This window comes from Urocitellus parryii, chromosome 15 (genome assembly GCF_045843805.1).
Source record: "Urocitellus parryii isolate mUroPar1 chromosome 15, mUroPar1.hap1, whole genome shotgun sequence".
Taxonomy (NCBI): Eukaryota; Metazoa; Chordata; class Mammalia; order Rodentia; family Sciuridae; genus Urocitellus; species Urocitellus parryii.
This window is the reverse complement of record NC_135545.1, coordinates 53,688,756-53,702,216: the sequence shown is the minus strand read 5'-3', so window position 1 is coordinate 53,702,216 and position 13,461 is coordinate 53,688,756. Positions and strand designations below refer to the sequence as shown.

Here is a 13,461-nt window from a genome sequence, read left to right as displayed (position 1 = left end):
TACAAGCCCTGACTCTGACGCTTGCTGGGTGTGTGGCCATAGAACAACAAGTTGCCTTGCCTCAGTTTCCCACTTGGAAAGGGGCCTAGAGTCACCTCAAGGGTCACCTGCAGGTCAGGGCGAGCGGGGCTCCAGCCTTCATTGGTGGGCCCACCTTGTGCACCATGGAGGCTCGACTCACCAGCGGCTAGGAGCGCCCTTCCTAGTGGTGACCATCTAGTGTTCCAGGGCACACCTCTTAGCAAGCCTTCTGGGGCCAGCTGTGTGACAGTACTACGGGGTCGGCTTGCTCCGGGGATCATTAGGAAAGGGGAGTAGACTGCACTGACTGATGAGCTATTCAGGCAGGCTTCCTGGGACAATGAAGCCGCTGCAGGGGAGGGCCCTGCTTCCCGGCACCAGCCACAGGCTCACAGAGCCGGGCCCAGGCACGGGTCTTCTTGGCTAGGGCGGCCCAGGTATGGAAAGTTCTGCTGGAAGCAGTGGGCTCCTAGTCTTCCGCAAGGGGTGAGCCCCGCCTGTCACGATCCCCACCACCATGCCAACCAACCACTTCACAGTACTGAAGTACTGACCGTGACAACATCAACATCCATGACACTGAACCCGGCTGGGGCCACTGCACAGTGTGGCTCGAGCGTCACTGTCTGTTGGGAGGTGGGTGTCGGCATGTCCTCCTTTCTCAGGTGGGGAAGCAGGTCAGAGATAAAGTCAGAGGGCCAAGGTGCACAGTGAGAAAGAGGCAGAGCCAGGAGGAAATGCCATCTGTGACCCCAGAGCCTGCTGTGCCCCAGGCGGGGGAAGGCTCCACTGTTCAGACTGAGCTCTGGGACCAGTTGGGGAGAAGGGACCTTGGGCAGGGAAGTCCCCTCTTTTGGATAACAATAAGCCAGGCTGCCAGGGGCGAGAGTGACCAGCTGTACACTTCCACTGTCTGCCAGGGGCGGTCTGGTGCTTCCGCCGTTGTTTTACTTCATCCTCATGACAAACTCATGAGGTCCAGTGGTAGTTTCATTTGTACAGATGAAGAGAGGACCGGGGAGGTTATCAGGCTTGATCTGGTCACTGAATGATAATTTGTACACGTATGACTAATACAAAGGGTTCTGTTCTTAGCAGAACTTTTCGACAAGCCTGTGCCTGGTACTGCATTAGCTCATAGGATCCCCAGGGGCCCAGTAGAAGGGCACCAATATGTCCTTTTCACAGATGAGGAGACTGAGGCTTAGAGCATGAGGTTGGCTGGAAATGACTGAGGCATTTAGAAAGAATGGGGTAGACCTGGGGTGATTTAGCCCTCCAGGGGATCCCTAGCACACCTGGAGGCCTCTCTGTCCAGAAAGGGTGTTACTGGCCTCCAGTGGGTTAAGGCTGCATATACTGCTGACCACTCAGCAATGCACATAAGAGCCCTCCAAAGAATGATCCTTCCTCAGATGTCACCCGAGCTTTGGTAAAAAACTCTGAGGCAGGTCCTATAAAACCAGGAAGAAACTGGAAGACATTTCAGGTGGAAAAACCAATTGCACAACACCTGTAACATCATGGATGCTAAAAATAAGAAGCCACGTGGACTCTGGCTGCTGGGGTGTCCACCTGAGAAGGGGATCTCTAGAGGGCTCAGGCTGGGCGCCTTCTGTTCTACAGTGAGAACACACTCGGACGGCACTGCCACATTCAAGACTCAGCCACCACTCAGCGTTGTGGCCTCGACGTCTCAGGATTCAACCAGCTGCGGACCAAAAGTATTTTTAATAAAACTGTGCCAGTACTGAGCATATATAGAATTTTTCTTGCTATTATTCCCAGACAAGAGCACAGCAACTGTTTGCAGAGCATTAATGCGGCGGCATCAGAGGCTCTGGGTTGCCCAGAGCCCACTCCAAATGTGTGGGAGGGTACGCCTCGCACTGCAAATGCCACACTATTCCACATGGGGTGTGAGCCGCCATCATCACCCTCAGGGCTCTGGAATCGATACCCCAGATACCAAGAGTTGACTGTGTTTTAAAGAAAATTAAAAGTTCTTCTGCTGCTCCTCCAAGGACACAGCCATGTCTGGACCTGGCTGTGAACTTGAGCCCGCACTGGGTGTGGGGCTGCCGTCTTCATTGACAAGCTGAGTGCCACACAGTGAGTAGGACTCTGGCGGGGCCTGGAGGCCAGGCAAGCTTGCGCGGTGACACCCAGCTGTGACCGCCAACGGCTCCTGTGGCTCAGATGCCTGGCCGATGGAATGAAGGCAACCAGCTCATGCTATGGGGGACTGGTACAGAGAATCACCTCGAACACTGGAGGACAGCTGCCCAAAGGCCAACATGACAAAGTAACTTGGGCTGGACAGAGCTCCGGGAGATTCATGGTCACAGTGACAGCGAAAGCCATGGTAACAAGGAATACTGAAAGGGAGGCTGCAGGACCCGGGGCAAGGGCTAGGCCTGCCACAAAGCTCTTCCCTGTTCGGAGGCATCCTGCAGTGGGGAGGCTCAGCCAAATTAGCTGGATAAATATAGGTGCCTTCACTGCCTTCTGCCATCTGTAAAACTCCTACTGATCCTGCAAAACACACCACGGGCTCCTCTCCCAGGTGGGGCTGTCACCCCAACCCTCCACACCCCTTGTCTATCTTGTGGTGATCCCATCTGTCCTCCTATAACAGACCACGAGCTCCATGGGAGCAGGGCCATCTCAGTCCCTGGGGATTCAAATACAGCGCGTTGTGTGCAGTAGGTGCAAGTCCATCTCTTCCTTCTCCCTAGCGAGAGCCACATTTCAATAGCTTAAAACTGCCCAGGTAGGTGATTTACTCCCAGTGGTGCATGTATCATTACTGAGCCCCTGAAAATCCCATCTTACTTTATACATGATAGGGATTACAACCCGGCTCTATCTGCAGACTAACTAGAAGACAGGCTCTGGGGTAAGAAAGAGATCGTTGACCTTTCTGCTCACATGGTGGTGGCCGTGCATAAACACGTCCCTGCCACCTCCTGCCCTCACCTCCTGCAGCAGACCCGGGCACAAACATGAGGTGTGCTGATCACCCAGCCTGCTGCGGTCCAGAGGGGCTCAGAAGTGCACAAGGGCGGGATGGCAGGAGCTTGGCTTGACGGAAAAGACAGCCCAAGCAGAGGAAGTCGGAGCTCTCGTGCTTCCCAAAGGACCTCAGCCTGGCTCTGGGAGGAGGGCAGAGGGTGATGTCGGGAGGAACTTACCACAATGATGTTCTCATGCTCCTGGGTGGTCAAGTTTGTGTTCTAAAGGAGAGAATGGAGAAAGGAGGAGGAAAACAACATTAAGAAATCAATATATTTGGATTTCCAAGGTCCACAGAGTCTCAGGTCCTTCGAGGGTGGCTGTCACTTTTTCTTTTGTTTTGTGGGGCAGGGACTGGAACCCAGGGCCTCGCGCATGCCAGGCAAGCCCTCTGCCGCCTGCCGAGCTGCCTCCCCAGCCGTCTCTTCCTAATTCCAGGGAGGACGTGACAGAGGACTGAGTCCACGTCCGTGTTTCACAACCACGTGGCCTGTAGGGTGGTTAGCTCTCCATGAGACTCAAGCTTCCAGGGGGCGAGTGGGGACCCTGCTAAGCACACCTCCTGAGGCTGCCGTGAGAGGACGTGGCGCTTGTGACAGCGACGCTGCCTAGAGCTGGAAGGCAGGTCGGGACACACAGAGAAGCACCTTCTTGAGTCTCAACTCAGGGCCGGGCAGTCTTTCAGAGCAACATATACTTTGTTTGTTTACCAAGTATTGAACCCAGTGCTTAACCTATGAACTACATCCCCATCCCTTTTTTATTCAGACAGAGGGTCTCTCTGATCCCGGCCTGACACACAGTAGGCGTGCAGCACGTGGAAGTGTCTTTCATTTTCTTCCTTTAAAGATTCTTATCCCTCTACTTGGGGGTCAGCAGACTCAGAAAGGCTGCCTTAAAGCCCAAGAGGAGCTGGCCACAGTGGCCACACCTGTGATCCTACTTGGGAGGCAGAGGTAGGAGGACCAAAGGTTCAAGATCACCTGCGCAAGATTTGCCTCAAAATAAAGAAATAAAAGGACTGGGGATGTGGCTCAGTGCTAGAGGGTTCAAGCCAGTACCACAAAAATAAAAATAAAACAAACAAATAAATGAATAAATAAAATAAATCCCAAGAGGGTGGAAGGCCAAGGGGCACGTGGCTACTGCGAACACGCCTGAGGTGGGCTGGAACACAGCCAGAGCGGGCAGCGAGGCCCGCCTGCCACCCCCGCCTCCTCAGGATGACGGGCCTAGCTGATCTGATTTGACGGTGGTGTCGTGGTCCAGCCTGGTGAGGCTGGAGGGCTGGGCAGTGTGGCCTCCAGTCAGAGCCAGGCAGCCGCCACCACTGGGCTGAGCGGGTCACTCGGTGCCCTGGCCTCAGGCCACGGTCAGGGAGAACGTGAGTGCCATAGGAGAAGCTGTACGTGTGGCCGTCAGCTTCTGACTGGCTTATGAAAGGTGAGCTGTTCTCCCCGCTCTGGAGAAGTGTGGATGCAAGGCTGGCACTGGGCACGTGGTCTGGGAACTCAAGACCTTGGTGGCAATTCATTTCTGAGCCTGACTTTCCCCTTTTGCAGAGCAAGGCTGTCCCTCACCTGAGAACACAGCTGTGCCCTCCCCCTGCGCCATTTCTGCTACCCACTCTCTACCTCCCAGCCCACCTTCTCCCAGCAAGGGACCCTCCGTTCAGCACTGCAGAGGCTCCTATACCAAGGGGTAGCAGCCTGGGCCTGCCAGAGTGGGCAGCAGGACAGAGGGCAGAGGGTGCAGGAAGCTCACCAGGAGCTGGCAGCAGTGACCCAGGAGGGAGGGGGCCAGAGGGACCACTCTGCTGGCTTATGACTCGTTCGACTCTGGGGTCATCAACTGCGGTATGTCCAAGGGCCAGGCAGGTCAGGCAGACACACTGATGTCTGTAAGCTCAGAACAGTACCTGCTCCCACGTGCTCCCTCCTGAGCTCTGGCAGGACTGACCCATGATCACCAGGCTCAATGGCACTCCAGGCCCACAACAGACCCTGGCAGGTGCACACGCTCCCAGTGTAGGGCTGTCAGTGGGCCGAGGAACCGGGCTGCTGAGCGACCAGTGACAGCCCCAAACTGCAGCTTTCTGACCGTTTTTAAAGAAAACCTGGAAATTCTCATTTTGTTGTGAAATCTGATTTTAAACATTTAGGCTGAGTGGGTGATGGGGTAGAAAGCTGACAGAGGCCAGGAGGAGTGACTGGGGGGGGGGGGCGCGCAGGCACGTCACCCTCAGGAATGACCAGGTTTCCAAAGCCAGCACCTTGAACCTGGGGAACTCCGTTGCTGCGGCTGTCACTGCCACCAGCCCTTCCCTCCTCCTGCTACACTCCCTGCGTGGAAGCAGCTGGACCAACACCCAGGACCATAGGGTGGGAGCCGCTCGCTCCCTCTGCGACAGGAGAGGACGCGCCTGGGAGCAGCCATGGCGTCCGCTTCTGGGACGGCGCTGGTGTTCAGCGGAGGTGAGGCAAAGGGCTTACAAGGGGACAGGGGTGCAAAATCACGCCAGGGGAGCGCCTTACTTCTGAGAGCAGTTTTGAGACAATTTCCAGTGGGGCTTGGTTGATGGAGTCATCCTGCAGGGGGGATGTGAGGGCCATGTCCACCAGCGTCCGAATCTCCTTCAAGACAACTTCCCAGCGGCTTGGGTTACTCAGGACTTTCTTGTATTTGTAAATCTTTTTCTGGGTTGTAGAGAGAAAGAGACAGACATCACTGAATTGAGGAGGGCAGAAGACACAAGCTGATTAAAGAATCCCGAGCATTAGGCTGCGCACAGGCCTTTGGGAGGGACCACCCTCCCCACAAGGAAGGGACACCTGGAGAAAGGAACAGCTTCATCGAGACCAGGTGCCTGCCGACAGTCAGCTCCAACCCTGGAAGAGCACTTCCCACATCGTTCCCACAATTTTAAAATGGCCCACAAAGGGGCTTTCTTTGAGTCAAAGGCATTGCTTCTGCAGATCCCAGGAGGTCCCTGGACAGTGGTGTTCAGCCACAGAACATGACAGCCCGGATGAGGGCCAGGACTTTGAGCCCAGTCAGGCGGGGCCGAGCCCGAGGCTGAGCATCCACCTGGAGAGAGACAGGAGCAGCTCACCTCTGCTCAGCACCAGCTCCCAAGGCCAGAGTGGCTGGGTGGGGGCTGCAGCCTGCACCTGAGGCAGAGTCGGTTCCGCCCTCTGACATCATGGAAACAGAGCGTGTGGCGGAGGTCCCAGCCGACGCTCCCTCCACAGCGTCTCCACGGCGGCCTGCCCCACTGCCCGCTTGCCTGGAGTCTGCCTGGATGAACTCCTTCATTAAGCGCGCCACTCCTTGGGGAAAGCCTAATTTTAGTGTCACTGAGCCAGCAACCAGCTGGGGTGACTTGTCACAGTTTCTGAGACAAAGTCTGAATGGGGGAAAGGGGAAGGAGGGGGGGAGGGTCCCCTACTGATAGAGGCTCCAACAGAAGCTAGCAGGCCACAGGCCTGAGGACACGGTATCAGCAGGGAAGTACTGGGAACATGCTCCATGTCACACGAACAGCCGGCACTGGGCGCAGCGTCCCCGGAACAGGCGCCCCTTCCATAAACTGGGCATGAAGATGCCTCTCAGGCCTTTAGTGTGTAACCCGTGGAAACCCTGCACCACGCGGGCCGTTCCTGCCGCAAGTGCAGTCCAGGCGGCACCAACAGGAAGAGCTCTGCTGCCCATCCATCTCTGAAACCTCGAGGCCGTGAAACACCCCACAGCAGTGAGAGCACGCTTCCCTTCCTCCCTCCATGTTTTTCGCCCCAGGCTTGTCCGGGGCCTCTGGGTCGCTCGTCATGCCCCACGGTGGCCCACACAGACGGCATCAGGTGTGTTTCTCCCCCCTCATCGCCGGACCTTGCTTCTAGCTCCCTCCTTCCTCATCCTCCCTGTCCTTCCGCCTGTCCGCCTGCCCCCTTGCTCTCCTCTTCCACGCTCCTGGCCTCAGTGCTCTTTGCCCGCTCCTCCATTCTACATGGGGATGAGGAAAGGGGCCCGAGGCCAGCAGGGAGGCAAGAGGGCAGTGTGCATCAGGAGGGCGGGAGGGCGGGACACCGAGCTCCAGGTCCTCAGGGACTGTCAGGAGCGCACAGCAAGCTCTGCTGGGGTGAACCAGTGTGAGCGTTCTACTCTAACAACAAGACACAGCTGGCTCCCCCGCCGAGGCTTCTCTGGAACCATAACCAGCAGCCTTCCTCCTTACCAGCACCTGAGCTGCCCCGCCCCGGTGTGGGAGCAGAGCGCTGCTATAAAACAGAACAGTCAAGGACCCAGCCCACTCCAGGAGGACGGCTCCCCCGAGCCCAGAGCCTGTGGTCTTAGTGTGTGCCCAGAGAGCTGCTTAACTTTTAAATGACAATGAAACGGTCACAAAAGTTCACCCTGCGTGAAGAGCCCAAAGCTATTTAGTGGGACTGGAATCTTCCCACAGAATGTTCTAGATCGGAGCATGGCCTGAGCTCTCAGAGCCCTCTCTGCTGATCAGCCGTGACTTACTTCTGAAAGAATAATGACTTCATTCTTTTTTGTGAAGATGATGCACACTCATTAAAAAAATTAAACATACCGAAAAGCACAAAGGAGGAAGACAGACTCAAAGGCCTCCACAATCCCACAATCCAGAAACAGCCGTCATGATGTCAGGTGAGCGTCCTCCCAGGCAACGTTCAGGGACATTCCGCAGAGTGTGACCAACTGTGGGACTGGCAGCTGCCACTGCAGCCTCCCACACTCCACAGAGACTCGGAGGCCTCCTGTCCGAGGCAAAGCAGGCCTGCACGACACCTGCATCAGTATGGCTTCAGGGACCAGCCCCACTGTCAAAGACCCAGCCTTAGCACTCATCGGGGGCCCTCCTCAGAGCAGGAAGGACAACGGCTCTCTGGCTCTGTGAGTGTCTGAGCCCTGGCTTCAGGGCAGCATTCCCAGTCGGGCGCTGCCCCTGGTGAGCTGGTACGACATGCCCGGCACGGTGCTAAGTTGACAAGCACTGTCTCATTCAGTTCTCACAGTGACCCTATGAGCCAGGGACTGGCCATAGGTTAAGCCCTGTGGAAGCAGACCCTAAAGCAAGAGACTGAGCACAAATGGCTTATGACTTGTGAAGTGGTAGGGTGGATGGAAGGGGAGGAGGCCCAGGAGCAACCCCATGAGGCTCTGAAATCTGAATGCCAGTAACCAGAGAGAGGAGGAGCCAGGGACGGGCTGTGGGAACAGCAGGCAGGGGCTGCACCGTGACGTCACAGATCTGGAGTAAGGGCAGGCCACTGTTTCAAAAGAGGCTCTGAGCCATGGCTTGGGCAGCCTGTCCAGGGCCACAAGGCCCCCATTTCTCGGGTGACAAATTAGCATATCTCTTCCCAGGAACTCTGATGAGCTCACCAGGCGATGAATCATGCTCTCAGCTTGGCAACATGGTCCTCCCCCAGCCCTCTCTGCCAGCGGGGGGGTGCGGGGGGTGGCCTTGTAGTTTGTCTGGTGTGGCTCCCATGGACACCGGATCCCTGTGAGCTGGGAGGTTGGGTGGACGGGGCCTTGGAACAGCCTTGTGGCTGGTCACACAACAGGTGTGAGGTAGAAGGGAGCAGACTAAGTAGGGTTGGCAAAGTACAACGTGTGGCTCCCTCAGCCCAGCCCCTGCCTGTAGTCCCATGAGGACAGATGGCCTTACGTTCTTTAAGAGTTGTGACATAAAAATAAAAACCTAAAGTATATGCAACAGAAATTGAATGTGGCCTACCAAGCCCCAAATATGTGCTATATGGACTTTTATAAAAAACGTTTGCCGGGACTTGGGTCACAAAGTCAAATCTCTGCCCAGGAGTGATCGTGAAAAAAGATGCACGAGGTCATCAGCCCTCAGGCAGAGGCAAGTTAAAACATAAAGACACACCATCTCACCCTTGCCAGGACAGCCGCAGTCGAAAAGATAATACCAAGTGCTGGCGATGATGTGGAGAAATGGGGCCCTTGTGCTCTGCTGCAGGGAAGGTAAACTGGGCACACGTTCACAGCCTCTTAAAACACTGAACACAAGCTTCTCACGTGGCTCAGCCATTCTGTTCAGGGAATCTGCCCAAGAGAACAAAGACCTGCCCACAAAACTACTCCCGTGCCCATCAATGAAGGAGCAGGTAAGTAAGACCAGGTACAGCCGACAGACAGCGCTCCCAACACAAAGGACGGAGCTCACGACGCTGCATCGTGGGTGAGCCTCACCCACCACATGAGCAGAAGAAGCCAGACACAAAGGACATACTGTAGATTCCTTTTTATGGAATGTCTAGGAAAAGCAAATTTGTAGGCAGAGAGTGGCCCAGTCGCTGCCCAGGGTTGAGGAATGGCAACAGGGATTAAATGACAGATAAGCCCAAGGACATCTCTGGGTGTGTGATGGGCACGACTCTAAATTTACTAACACACAAATTCCACATTTACAAGTTTTATGGGATGTAAATTATGCCTCCAATAGGCTATTTCTAAATGACATCTTAGGGTGTAGATGTGGAGGTCATCAGACAAAGCCAAGGCCAGCAGGTTTGGTGTTGAAGAGTCCAGGATCTGAAGCAGACTTTGGCTCAAGTCTGTGCTTTATTTCATCCACCCACCCACCCATCTGTCAGTCAGTCACTCATCTATCCATTCACCATCCATTCATCCACACATCTCCCCACCCACCCACCCAGGCTATTTGGCGCCATCCATTATGATAGGCCAAGCACTGTGCTAAGCACTAAGACACCCAGGGCCAGCACAGCAGACAGGTCCTGGTGCTCGTGAGACTTACAGTCTGACTGGCACCTCAGTTTCTCTATCTGCAGAGCAGGAAAAGAGTAACTACTGTCAGAGGCTTGCCGTGATTATCCACTAAACATGTACACCTAAAACAGCCCACTTCCTGGATAAGCAGCAACTAATCACCTACCCGGCCCAGGAGTGAGCAGTCCAGAGCAGGCAGGACTCGGAGGGCTCCCAGAATCTGTGACTCAGTCCCACAGCTAACGACAAACAGAGGCAGCAGGAAGAGCCTCCTGCTTCCCGTCTGGCAGAGCCAGCCACTCCATTGCTGTCCTCACCCTCTCCGCTTGTCAGGGAAGGGACGTTACCTGGGCAACACCCGCCATCTCTCTGGTAACAGCTCCCGCGGCAGAAAGCAGGCACAGACTCCGGAATTCTCAGGCCTGGGAAAGCGGAGCTTGTGGGTTTTCCTCGGGAGGCAAGCTGTCAACAGGAACGTGCCCCTCGCCAGGAGAGGCGTGGCTCCGAATGTACTGGAAGCGGGCCTCGCGAGGATGGGGCTGCGGCTCTGCTGCGTGGTGCAGCCTCTGAGGCTCGCACACACACCAGCACGCATGCTCCCACCTGTCAGGGAGAGGACGCCACACGGATGCTCGTGGAGCTGCGGAGGGGAGGAGGACCCCGCAGACAGGAGGCGGCAGGAGTCTCGGCCTGGCTTTGACTATCTCCCCAGGGCACGTCCTGGGTCCTAGAGCACAGCTCCGGTCAGAAAGCCACTGGCCCAGGGACTGCTACCAAAGAACTTCACTAGAGTGAGCTAAGACTAAGCTCCAGTGCCATGCCACCCTAGTCGCACGCAGTTGCTAGTGGCCACCACACTGGATGACACAGAGAACACTTTCATCATGGTGGAAAGTTCCATTGGGCAGTGCTGCCCTGTGGAAAGGCTGGGTCTAGCCCCGAGTCACTCTCTTTTATAAAGCGGCAGTTTGCCATGAATAACTCCCTGTTGAGCCCAAGTGCCAAGGTAAAATGAGTCCACGCCTTGTTTGTACAAGTAAACAGCCACCATCTGCCCAGCACAACCTTAAGCACAAACTGGTAAGTACGTTAATCGTGCTAATAAATGCTGACCACCTGTGAACTTAATGGAACTGAATTACAAGTAGATGGACGCGTGGGCATATCAGACCCCTAGCAGAGAAACCAGGCCCACAAGCTTCTCACCAGCTGTAACCCCCTCTCGAGACCTATAATCCCAAGACTGGTTATGGTGGCACCCACTGACCCTCATTAGACCATCTGGCAAACGCAGCACGAGGGCCACAGGCCACGAACCCAGGGCTCTGCGGTGGTGTTTCAGCTTGGCTCCGTCTCCCCGCCCCAGCGGCCCACTTGGAAACCGCCTCCCTCCAGGGCCTAGCACACGTCCCTCACCCTGACAGTCTGCTTCCCGGTGGAGGCTCACTGGTGGTTATCTGACCTGACCACCTGGAGTGACTTGTGCCTTAGGATCCACTCTGGCCTTGGCTTTTCAGTGGAACCTGTGGCCACCCAGACCCCATCTTAGCCTTTCTGTAGCCCACACATACCATCATGTGAACTCAGTGTCACAGGTGCTAGTAATTAGGACTGGAACAAAAGAACTTGTCACTGCCTGCCTATGGCCACAAAGTGACCCATGAGTATTCAGTGGATTGTTACTGATGGAAGAGGTCCATGCAGTTTGTGAACTTCTTGTTATTCAATAAATTCCAACACTGTGAAGACACAATGGTGTCCAGTCTAGTGAGTGGCATACCTCGCCATACAACATGTCCCGAAGTCTTGGGGTCCCCTCTGTCACCACACCCCAGGGGCCCAGCTACTCTCTCCTGCCTCTCCCCATCACTGCTGAGGGCCACTGTGTGCATTAGCACATGGCTCCTATACACCCCCTCAGGTGGGGACTCCTGTAAGGTCCGCCAAAGTTTGGTACCCTCAAACGGGCCTTGCACACCCAGGCAGAGGACTGGCTGGTCAACATCCCTGGGCATGTGGTGCGTGCAGTAGTCTGCGGTCTCTGCCAAGCCAGCGGCTTTCGCAGCCCGGCCTCTTGGGCACAGGTGCATTTTGGCCTGGTCTCCAACACTCCAGGTATTTTGTTGGTGCACTGCAGCTGTACCTGATGATGGCAGCTGTTGTCACATTGCCATACATCACACAACAGAACTATGATTTGGCCAAATTCCTCCCCAGCACTCCCCACCGCCCCTCTTTTGCCCTCTCCTCTACGGAGCTCTCCCTGATTTTCATGAGCTCCACCCCCACTTTTCTTTTCCTTTTTCTTCTCTAGCTTCCACATAGGAGAGAAAATGTATGACCCTTGACCCTTTGAGTTTGGCTTATTTCACTTAATATAATGGTCTCTAGTTCCATTCATTTTCCTGCAAATGCCATGATTTCTTTTTTCTTTTTAGCCGAATAAAATTCCACTGTGTCTAGGAACCACATTTCCTTTATCCATTCATCTTTTGACAGACACCGAGGCTGGTTCCCTAGTTTGGCTATTGTGATTTGCAATGCTATAAACATGGGCAGGCATGCATCATTGTAGTAAGATGCCTTTAATTCTTCAGGAAAAATACCAAGGAGTGGTATAGCTGGGGCATATCATTCCTAGTCTTTTGAGGAACTGATTTCCATAGTGGTTGTGCTAATTTACAGTCCCACCAATAGTGTAAAGTGTTCCTTTTTCTCCACACCCTCTCCAGCATTTATTATTATTTGTATTCTTGATGACTGCCGTTCTGACTGGTAGGGAATGACATTTCAGTGTAGTTTTGACTTGCATTTCCTTAACTGCTAATGATGTTGAATGTTTTTTCATATATTTATTGGTCATTTTTATTTCTTCTTTTGAGAAGTGTCTGTTTAATTCCATTTGCCTGTTTATTAGTTAGGCTATTTGATTTTTAAGTTTTTTGAGTTCTTTGTATATTTTAGATATTAATCCTCTGTCTGAAGAGTGGCTAGCAAAGATTTGCTCCCATTCTGTGGGCTCTCTCTGCACATTCCTAATTGTTTCCTTTGCTGAGCAGAAGCTGTTCCATTTATTAACTCTTGGCATCATTTCCTGAGCTCCCAATAGGGGTCCGATTGCAAAAGTCGTTGCCTGTGTCTAAAGGCTGCAGTGTTGACCCTGTGTTTTCTTCTAGGAGTTGCATAGTTTCTGGTCTAATTCCAAGGTCTTTGATCCATTTTGAGGTGATTTTTGTGCAGGGTGAGAGAAGGGTCTAGCTTTATTCTTCTACATATGTTGTCCCAGCACCATTTGTTAAAAATATAAGTTTCTGGCCCTTTTGTCTAGGATTAGATGACTGTACCTGTGTCGGTTTGTCTATCTTCTATTCTCTACCACTGGTTTGTTGTCTATTTTTATGCCAGGACCTTGCAGTTTTTGTTACTACAGCTCTGTAGTATACTTTGATGTCAGGAATTGGGATGCTTCTAGCATTGCCTTTATTTGTTTAGTTGTAGATGGACACAATACCATATATTTAAGCTTTAGGTGGACACAATATCTTTACTTTATTTTTATGTGGTGCTGAGGATAGAACCCAGTGCCTCATGCATGCCAGGCAAGCGCTCTACCACTGAGCCGTGATCCCAGACTCCAGC

General features: G+C 53.9%; 1 protein-coding gene across 1 annotated transcript in view; it reads right to left on the bottom strand.

The window, feature by feature from the left end:
- The window catches only part of Cmip (c-Maf inducing protein), a 196,808-nt gene that overhangs the window by 34,923 nt on the left and 148,424 nt on the right, over positions 1–13,461 (bottom strand). The window contains exons 4-5 of the mRNA XM_026393018.2: positions 5,571–5,732; positions 3,216–3,257 (exon numbers count right to left, since the gene is read on the bottom strand). Of these exons, the coding sequence (XP_026248803.1) occupies positions 3,216–3,257; positions 5,571–5,732 (204 nt within the window). The remainder of the gene's footprint in view (positions 1–3,215; positions 3,258–5,570; positions 5,733–13,461) is intronic.